Here is a 21271-nt window from a genome sequence, read left to right as displayed (position 1 = left end):
CCCCGGGCTGCTTTCTTCCCTTTGAGCCTCCAGCACACTCAACATCAACCACACACACTCTAATTTGTCCTTGACCTTTGAAGGATCCCCTTCCCCCACAAAGGAAGCTTCAAGGAATCCAGGCTGTTTCCAGGCACCCTCTCCTTTAGAGGGGGCTGTCCCTTCTCTCTTATTCAATCCTGATTCCTAGAGTGAAGCTAAAGGATCATGGGAAATGAAAGATGGAAAGGAGCCCTAGAAATCACCGAGTCCTCCTCTTTTTCACAGGTGGAAACTGAGGCCCAGAAAAAGTGAGTTTTCACAGATCCCAGAACAATTGCATGGAAAAGTGGGGATTTGAGCTGTCTTCTGGCTCCAAACCAGTCCCCACTCCACTCTCAGTCATTCAACATGAAGGGAATAGGAATCCATGATATGAGGGAGAATTTGGCCAGCCATGGGGCTCCTAGACTCATTGACTTAGAGCTAGAAGGGACTTTGGAGACCATCTAATCCAATCTTTTTATTTTACAGGTATAAAAACTGAGGCACAGTGACCTATTTAAGGTCATACAGCTAAAACACATAAAAGGTAACATTCAAATTTAGTTCTTCTTGACTTCAAGCCTAGTGTTCTATATGCTATGTCCACTGGCTCTCCAAACTACACAAGATCTCGGCAGCTGCTAGTCCTGAATGGATCCCTCCATCCCATCACCCAACCACTCCAAGCCCTGACCTCCGGTGCTCCAGGGCCGTGAGCTCTCTCACCTGTGAGCAGAAGCCCATTTATCTGGGGGTCTCCCAAAGAAAGGTCCATTTGTGCATTCATGCTGGTTCTAATGGCTCCTGAGATCCATCTTTCTTTCCTGCTCAAAACCTCATGTGCAGAAAGGAATAGGACCATAAAGGATGCTGCTGACCCTGAGCCCAGAGCCCTCCCTCTCTTGAGGCCCCAGAGCCCCAGAAAGAGGGGCTGAGCTGTGTCCCTGACAAGCACCCCCTCCCTGGTTCCTGAGCCCCTCTCTAAGTTCTCATCGGACCCCTGAGGGATGGTTAATCCTAGCATCAGAACAGGGTAAAGAAAAGGTGACTGACTGCAACTCAGCTCATCAGTTGCTCTTGTCCTTATCATCTCAGTTCCAGACAAGTGCCCTTTGTCTGTCTTTCAAGCTCATCCTGTATTCTCCATATCCCTTCTGCCTAGGAGGATGTTCAGCCACCATTCTCAGGACTAGAAAGTCAGACTTAACTTGTTCTCCCATTTTATAGATGGAAAACTTGAGGTTTGGGAGAGCTCTACTGCAGAAAATGCAGATAGCATTTTCCATACTAAGTCTGACTTTGTTTCCAAGAATTAAAAGCAAGATGGACAAGTATTAAGGAGAGAGAGAAGCTGATATTTAAAAGTTACTGGGAGAAAAATTAATGTTTAGACATGAGCTGTCTTAACTGAGGAGAAAATTAGTAAGGATATAAAAGAAACTGTTTTCCGCTCCTGAGCCATTGCTCTTGCACACATGCTACTTAACAAAGATAGAGAACATTATGTAACTCCTCTGCCTAGGTCCCCCACAAATTTATATTACCCAACCTTAGCAGGATCCTCACTGCTACACGGCAATCCTTCTACACCTTTCATATCAAGTCTCTTTTCCTGCCCTTCAGAGTGACTCTTCTAAACTTTCTCATCCTTTCTCAAATCTTCCCATGGCTCCCACTTGCCTCAGTCTCTCAGCTGATAACTTTGTCTCATATTTTACAGAAAAAATTAAGGCCATTAACCAACAGCTCCCTCTTCTCCCCTCTTCTTTATCTCTTAACACTTAGATTCTTGCCCCTCTCTCCTCTTTCACCCCCCTCTCACATGGTGAAATGGTCTTACTCCTTACCAAGTGATCCCATTCAATCCTATCTCTTCCAACACATCGCCCCCTCTGTCATTCCCACTCTCACTTATTTTCAATCTCTCCCTCTCTACTGGCTCATTTCCACCTGCCAAAAACATGTCCATGTCCTCCATCCTGGAAAAAATCCTCCCCATAATTCTTCTACTCCTGTTAACTATCATATATCTCTTCTGATCTTGGTAAATAAACTCCTCCAAAATAAACTATCTACAATAGCTGCCTCCGCTTTCTTTCTTGTCATTCTCTTCTTATCTTCCTATGATCCAGTTTCTCACCTCATCATCCCACTGAAACTTCTCTCTTCAAAGTGAGCAATGTTCTCCTAATTGCCAGATGCAATGGCCTTTTCTCAGTTCTCATTTTCCTTTACTACTCTATAGCCTTTGACACTGTTGATCATGCTTTGGTTTTTTGTTTGTTTTAATGATAGTTTTTTTTTATTTTCAAAATATATGCAAGAATAGTTTTCAACATTCACTCTTGAAAAACTTTGTGTTCCATATATTGCATCTAAGATATGCTGTGACATATTTAATATGTATAGGACTGCTTGCCATCTGGGGAAGGGGGTGAAGGGAGGGAGAAGAAAAGTCAGAACAGAAGTGAGTGCAAGGGATAATGTTGTAAAAAAATTACCCAGGCATGAGTTCTATCAATAAAAAGTTATTTTAAAAAAAAAGAAAAGAAAAGAAAATATGCAGTGCAAATTCAAAATAATAAAAAAAAAGAAAAGAAAAAAAGATAAACTTTGTGTTCCAAATTTTTTCTCCCTCCCTTCCTCCCACCTCCTCCCCTAGACAGCAAGCAATCATATATATTAAACGTGCAATTCTTCTAGACATACTTCCACAATTATCATCATGCTTCTTTCTTGACACTGTCTTCTCTCTACATTTTCAGGGCATCCCTCTTTCCCTCCCGGTCCTCTTCCTATCTCTTTGACCACTTCTTTGTCTCTTTGCTGGATCCTCTTCCATATCATTCCCTCTAACCATAGGTGTCCCTCTAGGTTCCATCCTGGGTCACCACCTCTTCTCCCTCTATAACACTTCATTTTTGGTCTCATCAGCTCCCTGGGCTGATCTGTGCTCCAAGATCATCTGTGGCTCCAAGAAGCTGCAGCATACACAGCAGCCCCACCTTGGAAAACCATTTTGGCACATGGGCTAAACTAGGTTCAAGATAACTGAAGGATCTCAAAGCTTTGGTGAGCTAGGAGGACGTCGGCCTTAAGCATGAGAAGACTTCCCCTGATGGAATGGATAGATAAGTGTAATTTGTTCCAAAGGCCATGTAAGCAACTGGAGCAGGTACTGGGAAGCACTTAGAGTTTGGTAAGACATGGAAGACAACAAGGTCATCCATGTGGATGTCCTGCCACTGGACGGTAATGGCTCTGGAAGAGAGAGTGAAACTGAGGACTTAGTGCAACTCTACCTCTCTTAAAGCCACTTTACACACAAATCAAAAGCCATCATCCATGTAATTTTACCATCTTTGCCACAAGGCAAAAAGATGACTGGAAGAATCCATGTCAATAGATTAGAGCACAAACACTCACAAGGGGATCAGAGAAAACAATACAAGGACACTCTCAAGAGCTCTCTAAAAAAAACTTTAGAATGGATTTATTACATGGGAGACACTGACTGGCACAGGACCATCCAGTGCGGCACACCCTCATCAGAGAAGGTGCTGTGCTCTATGAGCAAAACAAAATGGAAGGCGCTCAAAAGAAATGCCAGATGTGCAAAGACAGAGAATGTAGCCCAAGTGTTCAAATACCAAGAGGGCTCTTGGTATTATGTCTGCCAATGAGAAAGAGAGTCTGTGGGTCTTTGGGATTCCTTTTGTGAGGACTGAGGGCTTGCGGAGGAAACTCAGAATCTGATCTCTTTAGCAGTTTTTCAACCATATATTTCTCCAACTTCTTCCACACCCCTGTCTTGGCCTCTTCCTGTCTGCTTTCTTCCTCTCCCTCTGTTTCTTTTCAGCTATTTATCCCTCCCTCCCTCCTTCTTTCTCTCTCTCCTTCTCTCTCTCTCTCTCTCTCTCTTTCTCTCTCTCTCTCTCCCACCCCTCCATCTCTGTTCTTCTTCTTTTTCCTCCTTCTTTCTCTCCCCACTCTTTCCCTCCTCTCTGCTTTCTCTACAGTTACTTTAAATGGATTTCTCTTTCTATCTCTTGCTGCTGGGCTTTATCAGTAATATACAGAAATGCTGGTGATTTGGGTGGGTTTATTTTATATCCTGCAATATTACTAAAGCTGTTAATTGTTTCAAGTAGGTTTTGGATGATTTTTCTAGGATTCTCCAAGTATATCATCATATCATCTGCAAAGAGAGATAGTTTTATTTCCTCTTTTTCTTTGTGTCAATCTCTCTGCCTCTGTCACTGTCTATTTGTCTCTCTTTTCATTTCCTTTGTATTCTCCCTCCTTTTCTTTTTCCCCTTCTATCTTCAACTCTTTTTCTTTTCTTCTCCATCTACTCTTCTTTTCCTCCTTTCTCTGTCCTTTTCCTCTCCCTTTTTTACTTCTCTCTCTTCTCCCATCTTTCTCTTCCCTCTCTTTAACTTTCTTATCTTCCTTTTCTCCTCCCTCTTTCCCTCCCTCTCCCTGCTTGCCCCTATGCAGAATACTGCACCAAACCCACAATGACCTGTTGTCAACACTGCCAACAGGACTCATGGGAACCAGTGCCCCCCACATGCCCAGAGTTGTCATGGCAGCTGTCAGAGAAGTAACTGAGGCTCAGAGATTTGAAATATTTGCCCAAATCTCACAAGAGATAAGTAAACTATAATTTGAACTCATTTGGAGTTTTGAAGCACAAATAACTTTCCTTCTATCTGCCAGCTAGAGGAGGTGGGGAGGAGGAGGAGGGGAAAATTTGGAACAAAAGGTTTTGTAAGAGTCAATGTTGAAAAATTACCCATGCATATGTTTTGTAAGTAAAAAGCTTTAATAAAAAAAATAACTTTCCTCAAATCCCACTAATGCCCCCTTTCAGACAAGGGACAACTTGTCTGAAGGTCCTTTTCCTGCCCCAGACTTCCTCCCCTAAAGAAGGGCCATTGGATGGATGGAGTAAAGATTCGAGAGAATTGCCGGCAGGAAATAGAGACGGATATTACCACAATGCCCAGAGAGCTTGCTACACACACACACATACACCAGAACAGGCACTCTCCAAAGGAGGCAGGCATATGAAACTTCCCAGAAAGAAGAGACCCAGAAACATAGCCCCATGCTAGATGGCATTTCTTCTGAGCTGGCAGCTCCTTCCACATGGCTCCTGGAAGGTGGCTTTTTTCACAGGTGAAAGGGAAGGGCTCCCTCTGGACCTAGAGCATCGGTAGGGAAGAGGGGAGAGGAGGGGAGGAGGTAAAGACAGGAAGAAGCTCAATATAATCTTGACTCTCAGACCCTGGAGACATGACTAGTAGTCCTAGTTCTGGGGCACACACCAGAATACAAAGCTGGGCAAACACAATAAAAGATATCTTCATTACCAGATTGTTAAAGGAAATTAATTGGATGGAGGGAGAAGAATCTTGGGGAAAGCTTTCCGATCTACAGTGGAAGAAAGAAGAGAATGCCCTGAGCTAGGGAACCTTTAGTAAGAAGCTCCATCTGGTAGCTCTTTATCTGAACTAACCCTGCTACCTGAGCTGCAAATTACCAATGCTTTCAGCTCCTCTGAAATTCTGCTCCCTGGAAAATGTTCCACTTGGTTGCCCCAGTCTAACTATGACTTGGACTGAGCTTCAGGTTTGCCCATCTGGAAAAAGGAGAAGTTTGGACTAGTTTCCTTCTCATATTAAATTTTTTTCTTTTTTCTAAGATCCATCTAAACTCTGACATCCTATATTCTTTGACTTAAGACCCTCTCCCAGCTCTAACATTTTCTGTTCTAATGTACCTTTCATCTCTGACCATATTCTATAGTCTAAGACTCTGAACAGCTCTGACATTCCCTGTTCTAAGGTCCCTTCCAGTTCTGACTTTCATTGTTATAATGGCTCTCCCAGCTCTGACATTTTCTGTTTTAAGGTACCTCTCATCTCTGATATTCCATGTTCTATATTCTAAGATTCTTCTTTGTTCTGACGTTCCCTGTTCTAAGGTCTCTCCCTGTTTTGACATTCTCTGTTCTAAGATCGCTTCTAGATTTGCCATTCTACGTGCTAATGTCTTCTCAGTTTTTCATTTTAATGACCTTCAGTGTACTGATATTCCAGGAAACTTCAAGAAACTGAGGTTGCACAAAGAGGTGTTAGTTAATAATCCAACTCTAAGGAGGATTGAAGAGAAGGATCTTAGATCTTAACAGGTAGGGTGTCTGCCCCTAATACACCTCTGCTCTTCTCCCAGCCTCCATTCTGAGCTCCTGGAATGCCACGGGGTGGGCCCAGGTGACCATCACTTCAATCCCTGAAAAAGCAACAGTCGGCAACAGCATCACACTCTCTGTGCAGAGTGTCCAGAAAGATGTCCTTTCTTTCACATGGTACCGGGAGAACACCTCAAAAAAGTTCTGTGTCATCAGACCTACAGATGAATATATGAAGTGTGAAATTCCAGATACTAGCCGAGTAATTACACATCTCAATGGCTCCTTGACCCTGACAGACCTTTCATCCAAAGATTCTGGATTCTACCTTGTCAAAGTCGGCACCTTTGAAAAAAATCCGTATTGGAGTGAGAAACGCATCCAAGTCATTGGTGAGTTACATTTCCTTTTATTGTGATGAAAAAGATAATGGAAGAGGCCCTGGAAACCAGGGACCACCCAGGTTCTTGTGCCATAAGTAGATCCTGTGGCCTGATCTTTTCTACTCTCAGCCTCAATTTTCCCCATTTACAAAAGAAGGTGATTAGCTTTTCAGAGATCTTCCAGCTCTGGCATGGCCTACTAAATGTTCCTAACCAAGTCTGACATTCCCTATTTCAACATTTCTTCCAGTGCCTATTCTAAAATCCCTCCCAGAAATGATATTCCACATCAGATCTGGGAGGGCTCTCTGACATTCCCAGTTCTAAGGATTTTCCCAACTCTGATATTTCACATCTAAAGTTCATAGGATTACAGAAACATCTGGAATTGATAGAGACATTGAAGGTTAAATTCCCTGGAAAGACAATTTCCCTTCCAGTTCTAAAATCTCCTCACTTTAGACCATCATTCCTAAACAAGATGACTACAAAACTTAAAAACTGCATGGTACTTATTGAGGAGTGCAATGGTCTATCAGAGAAAAATCCTGCAATCAAGAAAGACACTGGAAAATATGGGACTTGAATCCCATTAAATGATGGGGAAACTAGGAAGAAGACTGAAATAATAAAAGAGATTTTCAAGCAAGGGAATTTCCTGATCTGGGAAAGAATCAGGTCAGGTCAAGTCAATATACACTTGTTAAATGCCTATTTTAAGTCAGGCACTGAGCTAAGCACTGAGATTATCAAGAAAAGCAAGAAACAAAATCCAGTATCTTCTCTCAAAGAGCCTTTAATCTAATGGGGGATTAGATTGCAATCTAATGCAAACAACCATGTACAAACAATATATAGACAGGCTGGACTGGAGATAATCCCAGAAGGAAGATACTAAATTTGAGGAGAACTGGGAAAGGTTTCTAGTAGAAGGTGAAAGTTTAGCTGGGATTTGAAGGTGGCTTCTAGCAGAAGGTTAGCTGAGATCTGAAGGTGGCCAAGAACCATAGATGAGGAAGGAAGATGTTCCAGGCATGGAGGGCAGTTTGGGGATGGTGTGCAGTGGAAAAGATGAATGAGGAGAGGAGAGAAGAGAGAGGGAGGGCTATGACTTGTACAGAAGAGAATATGGGTTCAATTATGATACCAAGGAAGATATTAAGGCACAAATGTGGTGAATCCATTCTCCTTGATGAAGTAAACAAATTGTGGACTAGGAGTTTTCTGAATTCTTTTGGTCTCCTTGTTGTAGCGATTGATTTCCATTGGTCTACCTTCTGAATGAAATGATTATAGTCTGTGATCATGTTATTTCTATTCTCTATTTTTCATCTTTGAGCTTCCAAATTCTATATAGCTGCCTAAAATGAAGATTCCTCCCTTATCTTCTTCAAAAATTTCCATGATATTATTGCCTCAGGATAAAAAATAAACACTTCAATTTGGAATTTTAAGCTCTTCACAAGCTATCCAAATTTGCTTCATATTAAGACAGGTGTAGGAGTCCAGAAAATAACACTATTTAACTAAAGGTTAAAGACATCAGACAATGCTCCTGTGAATCATCAAGCTGAAATGTTAGAATCTCAGGCACCCAAGGGCATATCAAGCCACCAATAATGAAATGCAGAAGGAGAGAAAAGAAAGGTCTTGGAGTGGGGAAGGAGGGACAAAAACCCCAAGCCTCCCTTTCTGTTTCCTGCCAGGGCCCCACTGGTTCCCCTTCAGCCTCCCATCACACATTTATCCAAACTAATTACAGCCCTATTCTCAATTTTATGCAAAATCCCATACAGGACTAGTTTACCAATTCAGAGAATTTCAAATGGGGAGGGGAATGTCAGAGTTAAGAAAAAGCACAGAGTTTCAAAATTAGAAAAGATCATAGACCATTGGATGTCAGGACTGAAAGGACCTTAGAATACAAACTATTAGAACTAGAAAAAACCTCAGAACGTACCTTAAAACCTTAGAAATGAGAGCAGAGAAATCCCTCCTCATACTCCCAATTTTCTGTTGCTACCATTTTCCAAGGACTCATGAGAGAGTTTAATGTGTGGGTGAAAGGGGAGACATCTTCTTGTAGAAGGATTTCGAAGGCAATATTTTCCTCATGTAAAGTCAACTAATATTTTGCAATCCACAAACATGAAATACAGTGAGTTCTTATTATTTTCTAGCTACTATGTGACAACAGTAGATAAAGAATTGGAGATCAATATCAGATGTTTTAAAGCTGTGTGACAATGATAACATCCATGTCCAGGGTTGTTGTGAGGATCAGATGAGATAACCATTGTCAAAGACTTCAGTCCAGAGCCCAGCAACAAGAGGTGCTATGTTAGTGTCAGCTCACATTACTTCTTTGAATCAATTATAAGATTACAAGGTCCATTTGTATATATCATTCACAAAATCTTCCTTGAAGATGTTTTCAATCCTCATTCAAATGACCCTCATAAATATATTGTATTGATGAGAGAGAAGGAATATAATGCTTTCTCTGTCATATTTTTAAATCAATAAAGTCAATAATCAATAAGATCTGAGGATTTTGTCCATGTCTTTAGTATTTTTCTCTCCTTTAGATATCTTGTAAGTTGGTTCCTTCCTCAATGTCCTCCTCACAATTGTATCACATGCACCACAGATCTTTCTACTCAATCCAATTGCTTCTTCTCATCTATGTGCCCTATCTTGCTATTTCTATATCTTCTATAAAGCAACTGTGATATTAAGACACAAATGTGGTGAATCCACTCTCCTTGATGAAGTAAACAAATTGTGGACTAGGAGTTTTCTGAATTCTTTTGGTCTCCTTGTTGTAGCGATTGATTTCCATTGGCCTACCTTCTGAATGAAATGATTATAGTCTGTGATCATGTTATTTCTATTCTCCATTTTTCATCTTTGAGCTTCCAAATTCTATATAGCTGCCTAAAATAGATCTCCCTCCCTTACCTTCTTCAAAATTTTCAGTGACAACATTGCCTCAGGATAAAAAATAAACACTTCAATTTGGAATTTTAAGCTCTTCACAAGCTATCCAAATTTGTTTTATATTAAGAAAGGTGTAGGAGTCCAGAAAATAACACTATCTCACAAAACACCAACCCTGCCTCCATCTCAGCCCTCAAAATCTTCATTTATGGAAACAACTTATGTGGAGAAGGTGCCAGCCATCCTCACCAACCACCACACTCAGAGTAGGCAAATCTATCTAGCTAAAACACCTTGAGGGAGTGAAGAGAGAAAGCATGTTCCAAATAAGGGAGCCCACCGCCACCATCTTGACCACTATCTCCATCAGACCTTTATCAAGACAGTCCAAGACCCTGAGCCTAAGAGCTTTGGTAATAGTTATGCTTCCAGTGCAGTGCCACTAGCCATCATCCTGAGAAGCAGCCCTTGTGGAGATGCAGCCTGGCCATTCCCCTGCTGCAGCCACAATTGCTGAAAAACCCAGAAAAGGTCTTGACACGATCATGATTCAAAATCAGAAACTTTAATTTTGATACCTAGATGTGAAATTCTCGTCTAGTGACCAACAAATGGATTTATCTCTGGAGGAGTTGAACCTTATCAATCTTGACTTTCTCAATTTAAATTTTTTAAAAGAGTGTGACTGAATGGAAAAATGGCTCCCGGATATCAGTTGAAGAGATAAAGAAAGGAGTTGGCTGAATGGATTTCACCATTCTCCAAATAACATTTGTGAGACATTTGATCATCAAACTACTCATTGAAGTACTAGGAATAAGCATTTGCAAAACACCCACCATGAAAATAATCTCAGAGTATACACTGAGGATACAGTAGTAGAGAAATTCCATTTAGAATTTATTAAGATTGTAAATACTATACATTTACCCCCAAAATCATTTGAGATTAAATTAAAACTAAGTTTTCACTTCTGAAAAACTAGATTATGTCTATCAATTACCAGCATTTGAAGATGATTTAACAGACAGGAAAATACATGGTATAAATGTGAGAATCATCTCTGTATCAATTGTCTGTATGCAGTCAGGCTATTAAATCATCAGACATAAGACCAGACCTTGTAAAAGAAAAAAAAAAAAAAGAGGAGTATAAGAAGCAGGAAGAAGGGAAGAGAAGGAGGCGGAGAAGGAGGAAGAGGAAGAGGAGGAAGTAGAGGAGAAAATGATGGTGGTGGTAGTGGTGATGAAGATGATACTGAAAGAATAATAGTATGAAAAGGAGAAAAAGATCAGTTGCAATAATAACCCCAAGTTATAATTAATTAATAATAATGATCAAATACAAGACATGGATGACATAAATGACATCAGTACATTTCAATAAATTTTATCTAGAAATTTAACCAGTGCAAATGTGTCACCACAACAAAGAGACCAAAGGATTCCAGTGAGCAGTTTAGTCCACAAACACTTGCCGTATGAAAAAAATGATTGACAAAGGTTAGGACATAAAATTGTTTTTAAACTCTTATGAAGAACAAAGGTGGATGATTATAAGCAGTATCAGCACACAAAGGTGGCAATCAATAAAATGTGAAAGCCAATATAAAGAAAGTTTTGTGAGAGATTCCAGGGTATCCAAGAATAAAAATAGAAGAACTATGTATAGGGAAAAAAATGATTTTTTTGAGGTTAAGTGAATTGCCTAGGTAGGGTCACACAGGCAGCTTTAAGTGTCTAAGTCCGAATTTGAACTCAGGTCCTCCTGACTTCAGGGCCAGTGTTCTATCTACTGCACCATCTAGTTGCCCACAAAAATGTTTTCAAAAGTTATTTGGGGTGGGGGGGAAAGTGAGTTGTTTTCTCTATCAAGGAAAATAGAATCATCACATTTGGGCCCACACATCACAGTCTGATAGAAACAGCACCAACTAGAACAACAATAGGGAATGCAGCAGGATTAGGACCAAGTGTAAAGGTCTATTCCAGGGGCAATTCAAAACTATAAGAGCATTGAGGGACCAATATATATAGTATCTGAAAGAAAGAAAGATACTAAAGGCCTGGACAAAAATCTCAGACCTTAGGAGCACTAAAAAAGAAAAAAATAAGAATACCAATAATTACCAACCTATATTCCTACTTTCCCATCAATACCAAAAAAAAAATTCTAATTGTTATCTATATATGAATCAAAGGCATTTTGAATGGATGCATTAGTAGGGAACAATTAGATTTTCATAAGTTGTGATCAATTATTGACCACATCTTTAACATCTTACAATTAATTGAAAGATATAGAGAATAGTCAAAATAGTCAATCTCATTCTACTTGTTTGTTGATTGTGAAAAAACATTCACCTCTGTAGAACAAAATACCATCTCAGCCTCTAACAGGTAAGTGTCTCTTATCCATTCATCATGATCACTCCAGATTCCTTGGAAGATATCACAACCGTAGCTACCTGTATAATGATCCTGTGGTAGTGGTAGTGAACATCAAGTGATAAAGATATAATGGTGATAAAGAGATAAATAATAAGTAAATAATAAATAATAGTGATAAAAGTGATAAAGATAAATACTTCATTTAAAATATTTAGTACATGATAGAGATCTAGGTTGAGGAGAGATTCTCTGTAAATGATGAAGTCCTCTTGATTTTCCTTTTGGGAGCTGGTATTGGACTGATTGTATTAAGGTCCAAGACACTCCAAAACCTCCTGGAAGAGAGTGGTTATTTAATGGAGTTTGATCTGTCCACCCACCCAGGAAAAACCTAATTGATCATATTCTAACATATATGTGGATAGACAACAATAGAGCTTATTAAACAATGTGTACACTTGAAGCAAACCATACAGATGGACAGTGAGTTAGGCCCTGAGTTGAAAAGGAGACCAGGATTGACTGGTTTGGCATTAATATAAATCACTTTATTGACTCCAAACTGTCAAGAAAGGGTAGTATGTTGTTCTGTCTCATTGGGCCCAAGACTGACCACTCTCCTTTGGGATTCTAGAATACCCTGAGGAAGAGTATTGGGTACTAGTATTGCCTCAAGTCTTTACCAACTCTATTTCTTCCTGTCAATTATTAGGGACCAGTAAGGAGCACCCCAGTTCTATTTGACCATTTAATATCAATAAATGATTACAAGAGGATATTTATTTCAAAGGTATAACAAAAACAAATTTAGACATTTCTCCCATTATCTCAAGGGCACAATCTCCCCCACACCATGACCAATTAAAAAGATTCCTCTCTAACACATAGTTCTCAAAGTCAGAAGGACCTGACTTCAAATTGTGCCTCAGACACTTAACACTTCCTAGTTGTGTGACCCTGGGCAAGTCACTTACCTCAATTGCATGAGCAAAAAAAAAAAAAAAAGGGGGTTCCCCAACTGGAACCAATCACAGAGTGTCCACTCATTCTCCATACTCTTTACAAGGGAGTATGGTAAATATACCATATACATCTTCACAATTCTTCCTGAAGGAAGTTCCATAGCTTCTTTATGTGGGAAGATGCTATTCCAGGAGTTCCGCAAACGTGCCAGATCTCCAGTTCCAAATCAAGGGCCCATCTTTTTTCTAATAACAATATACTATTAGCATTGCTCTATACCCCATAGACCAGGAATATGACTACCTATGAAGGGCTAAAGCTGTACACCAAAAGCAATGAATAGGTACTATGGTGAATGTGAACAGGCTGCCACTTATATTAAGGGTAAAAAAGGAGTCAAAGATGTCATCAGGAGACTTTATGATGCCATCTGCATCCAGAAAAAGAACTAAGGACACTGAATGTAAATCAACACATGCTATGTTCACTTCTTTTTTCTGTTTTTTTTTTAAATCTCACCCATGGTTTTTCCCTTTTACTCTGATTTTTCCCTCCCAACATAATTCATAAAACAATGTGTTATTAAAAATAAATAAACTAAAAAAGAGAGACTGTGTGATAGGAAGAGAATATGAGTTGGTCACATAAATGTGTAAATTATTTTGTTATCAGATGGCTGGGTTTGGCATTGAGCTCCAACAAGGAAAGATGAAGGAGAGAGCTTAATAGAACTGTAGGGTCAAATCAAAGTCTGTTAAAGGTATGAGTTCTACTAATGGGGAGTTATGAAATGACCCAACCATTCTGGAGAGAAATTTGAAACTATGCCCAAAGGGAAATAAAACTGTGCATACCCTTTGATCTAGCAAATAAATCATAAAAGAGGGAATAGGACCCAGATGTGCACAAATGATGGTAGCAGCCTTTTTTGTAGTGGTAAGGAACTAGAAATTGAAAGAATGCCCCTCAGTTGGGGAATGGCTGAATGAGTTATAGCATGTGAATGCAATGGAATATTAGTTCTTATTTCTTATAGAAATGATGAGCAGGTTTCAGAAAAGCCTGAAAGACTTACATGAACTGATGCTAAGTGAAATGAGCAGAACAAAGAGAACATTATACACATTAACAGCAAGATTAGATGATGAATAGGTGTGATGGACTTGGCTCTTTTCAACAATGAGGTGATTCAAGGCAATTCTAATAGATTTGTGATGAAAAGTGCCATCCATATCCAGAGAGAGAACTATAGAGACTGAATGTGGATCAAAGCATCTTTCTGTTGTTATTGTTGCTTGTTGTTTATTTTCTTTTGGTTTTTTTTCCTTTTATCTTATTTTTCTTGCACAACATGGCAAATATGGAAATATATTTAGAAGAATTGCACCTGTTTAACCTATATTGGACTTCTTGTTGTCTTTCGAGGAGGGACAAGGCAAGGAGAGAAAAATTTGGAACACAAGGTTTGCAAGGGTGGATGTTGAACTCTACCTTCACATGTATTTGGGAAAATAAAATACTATTAAAAATAAAGATATGAGTCCTGGGTATGTCTGTGACCAACTGGGGAAAGATATAAGCAGAACTAGGCTTTCATATTTTTATCACTATATCCTTCTTGTGTTCACAGATGAACCTATAGCACTACAGCTCACTCTTAATGCTGACTACAATCAAAAGAGTGCCATTGAAATCAAAGTCAACTCCACCATAGCCTTCTACTGCCAGATCAAGTCCCATCCAGTGACTTCTTATCGCTGGACCCTCAATGGCCACAACCTCAACCACACAGGGAACCAGCTCACCTTACACAATGTGTCCTGGGCTCACCAAGGCATCTACACATGTTCTTCTCACAACAAACAGGCTAAGTCCTTCAATTCAGCTAAGGTCACTCTCAGAGTGGTAGGTGAGTCTTTCCAACCAGCTCTGTCAGAAATACCTCAGGGAGGATTGGGCAGCAAGTGATGATGGAACACCTTACGGCCTGAATATGATGTCTTCTAATGGCAGGAAAATAGAGGAATTAGCACCAAAGTCAACTGGATATGGGGTGTGAATATGTATATTTGAGACAATTATTTCACTTCCCTGAGTCTCTGCTTCATCTGTGAAATGAGAAAGTTAGACAAGATGGCCTTTAAAATCCCTTCCACTTTAAATCTATGATCCTGTGATTTTGTACAAGTCTTTAACCTGCTTAAAACTACATTTTCTTCCATTCAACTCTGAGCAAGAACAAGGATTTTCTGCTTTCCTTTTTTATACCCAATGCTTGACATAGGGCTTAGTACACAGTAGGTATTTAATAAAAGCTTATTGATTGGCTGACAATGAAATGAGTGTTTGGAATGGTTGGATCTCGAATCCCCTTCCAATTCTAACATCCTTTGATTCTCAAGATCCTTCATTAAACACCTCTGCACAGCAGAGATGACTCAGCTTTGCTCTTTTCTACCTGTGTAACTTCAAAAAAAAAATCCCTTCCCTTTTCTCATCATCAGTTTTCTCATCTATAAAATTTGATTACTGGAAAAGACCATCTCTGAGTTCCCTTCTAGCTATGGCATTCCAGTATCAGTGGTCCCTTGAATTCCAATAATGTAGTTAAAAACAACTGACCTTCCTTCCTCTCCACGCAGATTCTGAGGATTCTCACAGGACTTCCCAGTCCAGTGAAATCAACATCATCTTCCTTATCGCAACTGCTGTTCTGACTGGACTGGTGATAGTTGGAGGCCTGAGTTGTATTCTGTTTACTAGAAATATCAAAAGGTAGCTGTGTTTCCTCTATTGCTTACCTAATTAGTTGCAGATCATAAACCAGGGGTGTGGAAAATCATCATTCTGGCCAATGTGGGTCAGGGTGGAGGCCCTTAAAAGAGCAGCAATATGCTGGTGCCTCTGGTAAAGTAGATCATGGGAAGGGAAGCTGCTAGTGCTAAAAATATAACCATTATGGCATAATGGTGTCATATTGTTGTGGTGAGCCGCACCACAGTACTAGTCTGGGGGATGATAACCACAGAACAGACCATAGTCACAAGATGTGAAAATGGCAAGCAGAGATCTGTGCCCAGGGAGGTCAGCAGAAGCCCAAGCACAGAGGGGTGGCTGGGTGGTTTGTGGTGTGGATGGCAGAATGAAGTAATGATCCTCACAAATGGCTAAGAAGCAAGGCAGTAAGCAGCTCACACATCAGAAGGAAAGAATCCTGGGAGATAAATATATATCCTCATGTAGATGCTTCTGCTTCTAAGGCAAAACCAAATTAGCCCCCTCTCCCCCGGTAAAATTGCTGTGATGTGCTGAAGCCATTTCCTACCAGCTAGAGAGCTGAGAGTTAAATTTTCAGCTTGATAATTTATGCCACAGAAATCCAACCCAGTCAGGGTTGGATTTGTTGTTCCGTTGATTTAAAATTATCTTAGATTTAAGAAAATATTTATAATGAAAATCACAATTGAAAAAAAAAAAAACATTCCATTGCCTAGATCTCATCTGTGTTCCTGAATTTGGGCAACCCAACATCCTAGGATGGTTCCTACTTTGAGGCAACATGGAAAGCACTCTAGACTTGGAGACCCAACCACTTGCTAGCTGTGTAGCCACAAGTACCATCATCTTTTCCTTCCCTGGGCCTTCATGTTCCTGTGTAGAAGAGAAGGGGGTAGACATAGTCTCCAGAACTTCCCTTGTGATGATCCCCAAGATGAACCACTCTTAAAAAACATCACTAATCCTTACTTTCCTCCTTACTTTTCCCATTCAGGACTTCACAGAAACAACTGGAAGATCTAGGACTACAAGAAGAGAGTCATGTAGCCAGGACCCCTGGTGAGTATTGTTGACCATAGTAAAGGAAATCATGATCATTGAGCTGTAGAAGTAGGAAGGAAGCAATTGTAAGACAAAGCCCTGGGATTAGGAAAGAAGAGAACCATTTTTTCCTACTCTAAAGCAGAACCTCTAGGCTATTATTGTAGATTGAATCCGTGCTACAGATCCATTTTGGAGAGAATGAAAGGTGGGAAAATAATAAAGAGAAAGAGGAGGAGGTGATATTTGAACCTGGTTCTTCTTGTCCCCAAGTCCTAAACGTTCACAAAAGTGATGCTCTAGGTCCTAGGTCCTAGGTCTAGCAATGACCTAGATCAATTCCCATATTTTGAAGAGATGTAAACAGTTTACGAGACACACTGCAAACATAAACTACACAGAAAAGAATTCTTGCTGCTTGTTCTCTTCTCTATCTCTGTCTACATCTTTCTCTGTCCCTGTTTTCCTCTCTTTGTTTCCTCCTCAGGAAAAAAAAGAGAATTCTGGAGAATAGAATAAGTAGTGATGGAAGTAAGTGTGTAAGAAGGCCAGAGAGGTTAGGAACTGCTATGGCTCTTCCCCTCCTAGGATTATCGAGTGTTATGATCAGGTATACCTGAGGGCACTCAATGAATATTTGCCTTGTGGATGATCGGGGCAAGGCTACTAGTGATCCTTCAAAATTGACTAGTGGGTCAATTGTGGGCACAAGTGAGCTTGGCTCTCGGTACCATCACTTGTTAAAGGTACTGCTAAAGAGGGATTTCTTATTGTACAAATAAGGAAACTGTCACAAAACTAGTGAGCTGGAAAGGAAAGATTCAAATCCAAAACCAATGCTCCTTCCTCTATACTAGGATGATGAGTAGTCTAGATAACCTCTAAGATCCCCCAAAATCTGGACACTTCCCTCTGATCTCTCCAAGATGTGATAGTCCACATTCTAAGATCCTCCCAACTTGGTATAGTAGATGGAGTAATTGACTTGGAATCAGGAAATTCTAAATTCAAATCTAGACTTATTCATATTTGCTATGTGACTCTGTGGAAATCATGTCACCTCTGTCTGTCTCAGTTTCCTCATCTGTAAAAATATGGATAATGATATTACCTCTCAAGGCTGAGATAACAAACGAGATAAAATTGTTGACATGATTATTATTGGGATATCTAGGTGGTGTGGATAGATAGGGTTAGAATGCTGGGACTGGGGTCAGCAAGACTTACATTTCTGAGTTCAAATACAGTCTCAGACTTTAACTAGCCCTGTGATCCTAAGCAAGTCACTTAACCTTGTTAGTTGTCTCTCTGAAAAACTTTGGAATAGATTATGTAACGTAGAAGACATTGGCAAAGGACCACCCAGCATGGTATGCTTACATCAAAGAAGGCAATGGGCTCTATGAGTGAAGCAAAAATGCAGTAGTGCAAATGTACAAATGAGATGCACAAATTTAGAGACATCTCCATTTCAGGTGTTCATTTGTGCCCGACCTGTGCCTTCTGAGCCTTCTGAGCTCTTATTTGTCTGATCAGTCATAATGGGCATACCTTAATTCCAATATGGTGATAAGAATGAAAGATAACAATAACCAACCTCATTTGCCTCAATTTTCTCATCTGTAAAATGAGCTGGAGAAGGAAATAATGAGCCATTCTACTATCTTTGTCCAAAAAAAACTTCAAATAGGGTCACAATGAGTTGAATATGACTGCAACAACTGAACATTATCATCATCATCATCATCATCATTATTCTCTCTTTTCTTATTTCAGCAGAACATGTTCTTCACACATATGAAAATGATTATCGGTCCCAAGATCTGCACACATATGAGAATCAATCACAGCAGTCATATAACTACAATCCCCAAGCTGGAGTTGGGATGGCAGTTGCCCAGGTAGGAGCATCGCCTTTGATCTCTATCTCCCCTCTTGCTCTCCTTTGTGGGATGGCCTGTTGCTTCCCCAACCCCATTCTGTCTCCCTTGCCTAAGGGAGGATATCCAGTCCTCCTCAGGGCTACCCCTCCAACCTAACTCAAAGATGTTGATGGAGGAAAGCTCTCTCTAGAATGGAAAAAACTTAATGTCCTCCCAAGTCACCTTGTGCTGTTTCATATGTTTTATGTACATCTATTTGTGGGCAAGTTATTTTTAATTCAAGTAGAACATAAATTCAATGATGCAGAGATTCTTTGGTTTTTATCTTTTTGTGCCCAGTGCCTAGTTCTTGTCTGCCACATAGCAGATGCTTGATAAATGCTTGTGGATTATTGATTTGTTTCTTTTTAAATTTTTTAAAATTATTTTCCCATTTTTATTATATATGTACATTCATTTTTTTTACATCAGTCATGTTGGGAGAGAAAAATCAGAACAAAAGGGAAAACCCATAAAAAAAGAAAGAGAAAAAGAAAGGTGAAAATAGTATGTGTTGATCTACATTCAGTCTCCATAGTTCTTTCTCTGGATGTAGATGGTGTTTTCCATCCAAATTTTATTAGAATTACCTTGGATCACTGAACCACTGAAAAGAAGCAAGTCTATCACAGTTGATCATCAAACAATCTTGCTGTTGCTATGTACAATGTTTTCCTGGTTCTGCTTGCTTCACTCAGCATCAGTTCATGTAAATGTTGCTAACTTTTCTAAAATCATTTTTATAGAAGAATAATATTCTGCTACTCATATATCATAACTTATTCAGCCATTCTCTAGCTGATGAGCATCTACTTTTCCAATCCTTTGACACCAATAAAAGAGCTGTTACAAACATTTGTGCTATATGGGTCCTTTTTCTTTTTATTTTTTCTTTGGGATACAGACTTAATAGTGTCACTGCTGGATCCAAGTTTTATAGCATTTGGGGCATGGTTCCAAATTGCTCTCCAGAATGGTTGTATCAGTTCATAACTCCACCAACAATGTATCAGCATCCCAGTTTTCCCACATCCCCTCTAACATTTATCATTATCTTTTCCTGTCATCTTAGTCAATCTGATAGGTATGAGGTGGTGGCTCAGAGTTGTTTTAATTTACATTTCTCTAATCAATAGTGATTTAGGACATTATTTTCATATGTCTATGGATGGCTTTAATTTCTTCTGAAATTTGTTTATTCATATCCTTTTATCATTTATCAATTGGATTAAATGGTCTCTTGAAGAAGGCATAGTTAATTCCTATTTTTCTCTACAGGATTGGGGTTTTGCCTCAGCCTCCTCTTCAACCCCATCTGAGAAAACTTATCAGGTAAGTACAAGGACAACTGGAGAAATACCTGAAAGAGTGTGGATGCTTTGGCTTCAGCCAGTTATCTCTTGTTACCATCATCTTGATGGAAGAAGATCTTAGCATGAGATTCCCTATCACCCAAGAGGACTTGAAGTAGGGAAATCAACTTTCCAACCCAGGCTCTAGAACTAAAAGGCTCACAATGGGAGATAATCTTGTTCAGCTCCACGGTCCCTCAGGAAAGAACAGGCAGAGCTTTCCTGTATGGCCTTATTTACCACATGTGGTTCATGGAATGAACTTCAGATGTAAAAGTGGCTCTAAAGGCTAGAGGCAGTTTGGAAGCTCCTTTTTTAGAGCATCTAGTCTTGGTTGGAAAACTTCTCTTGACATTCTGAAGACAAGTTCAAGTGATATTGCTGGACTGTTCCTACCTACAGGAAATTCTTCCTTAAGTTGAACTGAAACTGGCTTTTCTATAGCTGTTATTGGGGCCCTCCCACTCCTTATATTCCTTATTCTAAGGGTCCTCCCAAAGTCTGACATCCCCTATTCTAAAGGCCTTCCCAGTTCTGACATGCCTTGTTATAAAGGCTCTCCCAGCTCTGATATTTTATGTTTGTGTGAAAAGTTAATTAAGGTTCCAGGTCATATAAGCTCAGAAGAATGTGGAAAAAAAAACCTAGAGTTAGTAGGTTTCTAGAGAAGGCAGGATAGAGAACATCTCAGGAAAGGGAAGTGATCCCTGAAGGCTGGGGTGGTCAGAGGGAGCTTCATAGGAAGAGGGGACCAATGTCCTGGATAGGCCCAAAGGAGCTTAAAGGCCTGGACAGGGGTAGGGAAAAGAAGGGCATCCCAATTGGATAGGGTCACGCAGGTAAATGCTGTGAAAACAGAAATGAGTACCTAAACTGGACTAACAAGAGCTGGGGAAGCTGGGGGTGGGGGGGGAGGAGAGAGAGGGGAATGAAGACAGACAGAGCTTAGTCCAAGATTCTTTCCTTTCTAAGAACCCCAGTATGAGCCCTCTCTTTTTGTCCCTAGGATCTAGATGTCACCGAAGTAGATGTCTATGACCAGATCATTCACCCAAGAAGGAAGATGTTTCATAGATGATGTCTCCTGTATTCCAAGACACCATTTTGCTGGAGCAGGATCCATGGAGGCAAAGCATTTGAAAATAAGACTGAGAGACTGGGAATCTTTCCAAAGACTTAGCCAGGAACCCAAGATTCCAGCATTTCCTTTTCCCCAATCTTCAGAACTAAGCCCAGTAAAAGCACTTGATCCCAAAAAGGGTTCTAGTCTTCACAGCTC

The 21271-nt window shown here is 40.0% G+C and overlaps 2 protein-coding genes across 2 annotated transcripts in view; one reads left to right on the top strand and one right to left on the bottom strand.

Moving 5' to 3' along the window:
- LOC127557565 (carcinoembryonic antigen-related cell adhesion molecule 20-like) overlaps positions 1-811 on the bottom strand; it is a 46991-nt gene extending 46180 nt beyond the window's left edge. Inside the window, exon 1 of the mRNA XM_051990877.1 lies at positions 751-811. Coding sequence (XP_051846837.1) covers positions 751-811 — 61 coding nt within the window. The remainder of the gene's footprint in view (positions 1-750) is intronic.
- Positions 812-5871: 5060 nt separating this feature from the next.
- Positions 5872-21070, top strand: LOC127557564 (carcinoembryonic antigen-related cell adhesion molecule 20-like). Its single transcript, XM_051990876.1, has 4 exons — positions 5872-6615; positions 14530-14804; positions 19919-19972; positions 20999-21070. The coding sequence occupies exons 1-4, from the start codon at positions 6456-6458 to the stop codon at positions 21068-21070; spliced, it is 561 nt and encodes a 186-aa protein (XP_051846836.1). The 5' UTR covers positions 5872-6455.
- The last annotated feature ends 201 nt before the right edge of the window (positions 21071-21271 follow it).

The sequence above is a fragment of the Antechinus flavipes genome, chromosome 3 (genome assembly GCF_016432865.1).
Source record: "Antechinus flavipes isolate AdamAnt ecotype Samford, QLD, Australia chromosome 3, AdamAnt_v2, whole genome shotgun sequence".
Lineage (NCBI taxonomy): Eukaryota > Metazoa > Chordata > Mammalia > Dasyuromorphia > Dasyuridae > Antechinus > Antechinus flavipes.
This window is presented reverse-complemented; position numbering and strand designations above follow the sequence as displayed.

What these genes read in the sequence shown, in the direction of transcription:
- LOC127557564 (XM_051990876.1), top strand. Translation starts at nt 6,456, where the DNA reads ATGAAGTGTGAAATTCCAGATACTAGCCGAGTAATTACACATCTCAAT. An exon ending in CTAAGGTCACTCTCAGAGTG is followed by an intron (nt 14,805 to 19,918) that starts GTAGGTGAGTCT and finishes TTTTCTCTACAG; the next exon opens with GATTGGGGTTTTGCCTCAGC. An exon ending in CATCTGAGAAAACTTATCAG is followed by an intron (nt 19,973 to 20,998) that starts GTAAGTACAAGG and finishes TTTTGTCCCTAG; the next exon opens with GATCTAGATGTCACCGAAGT.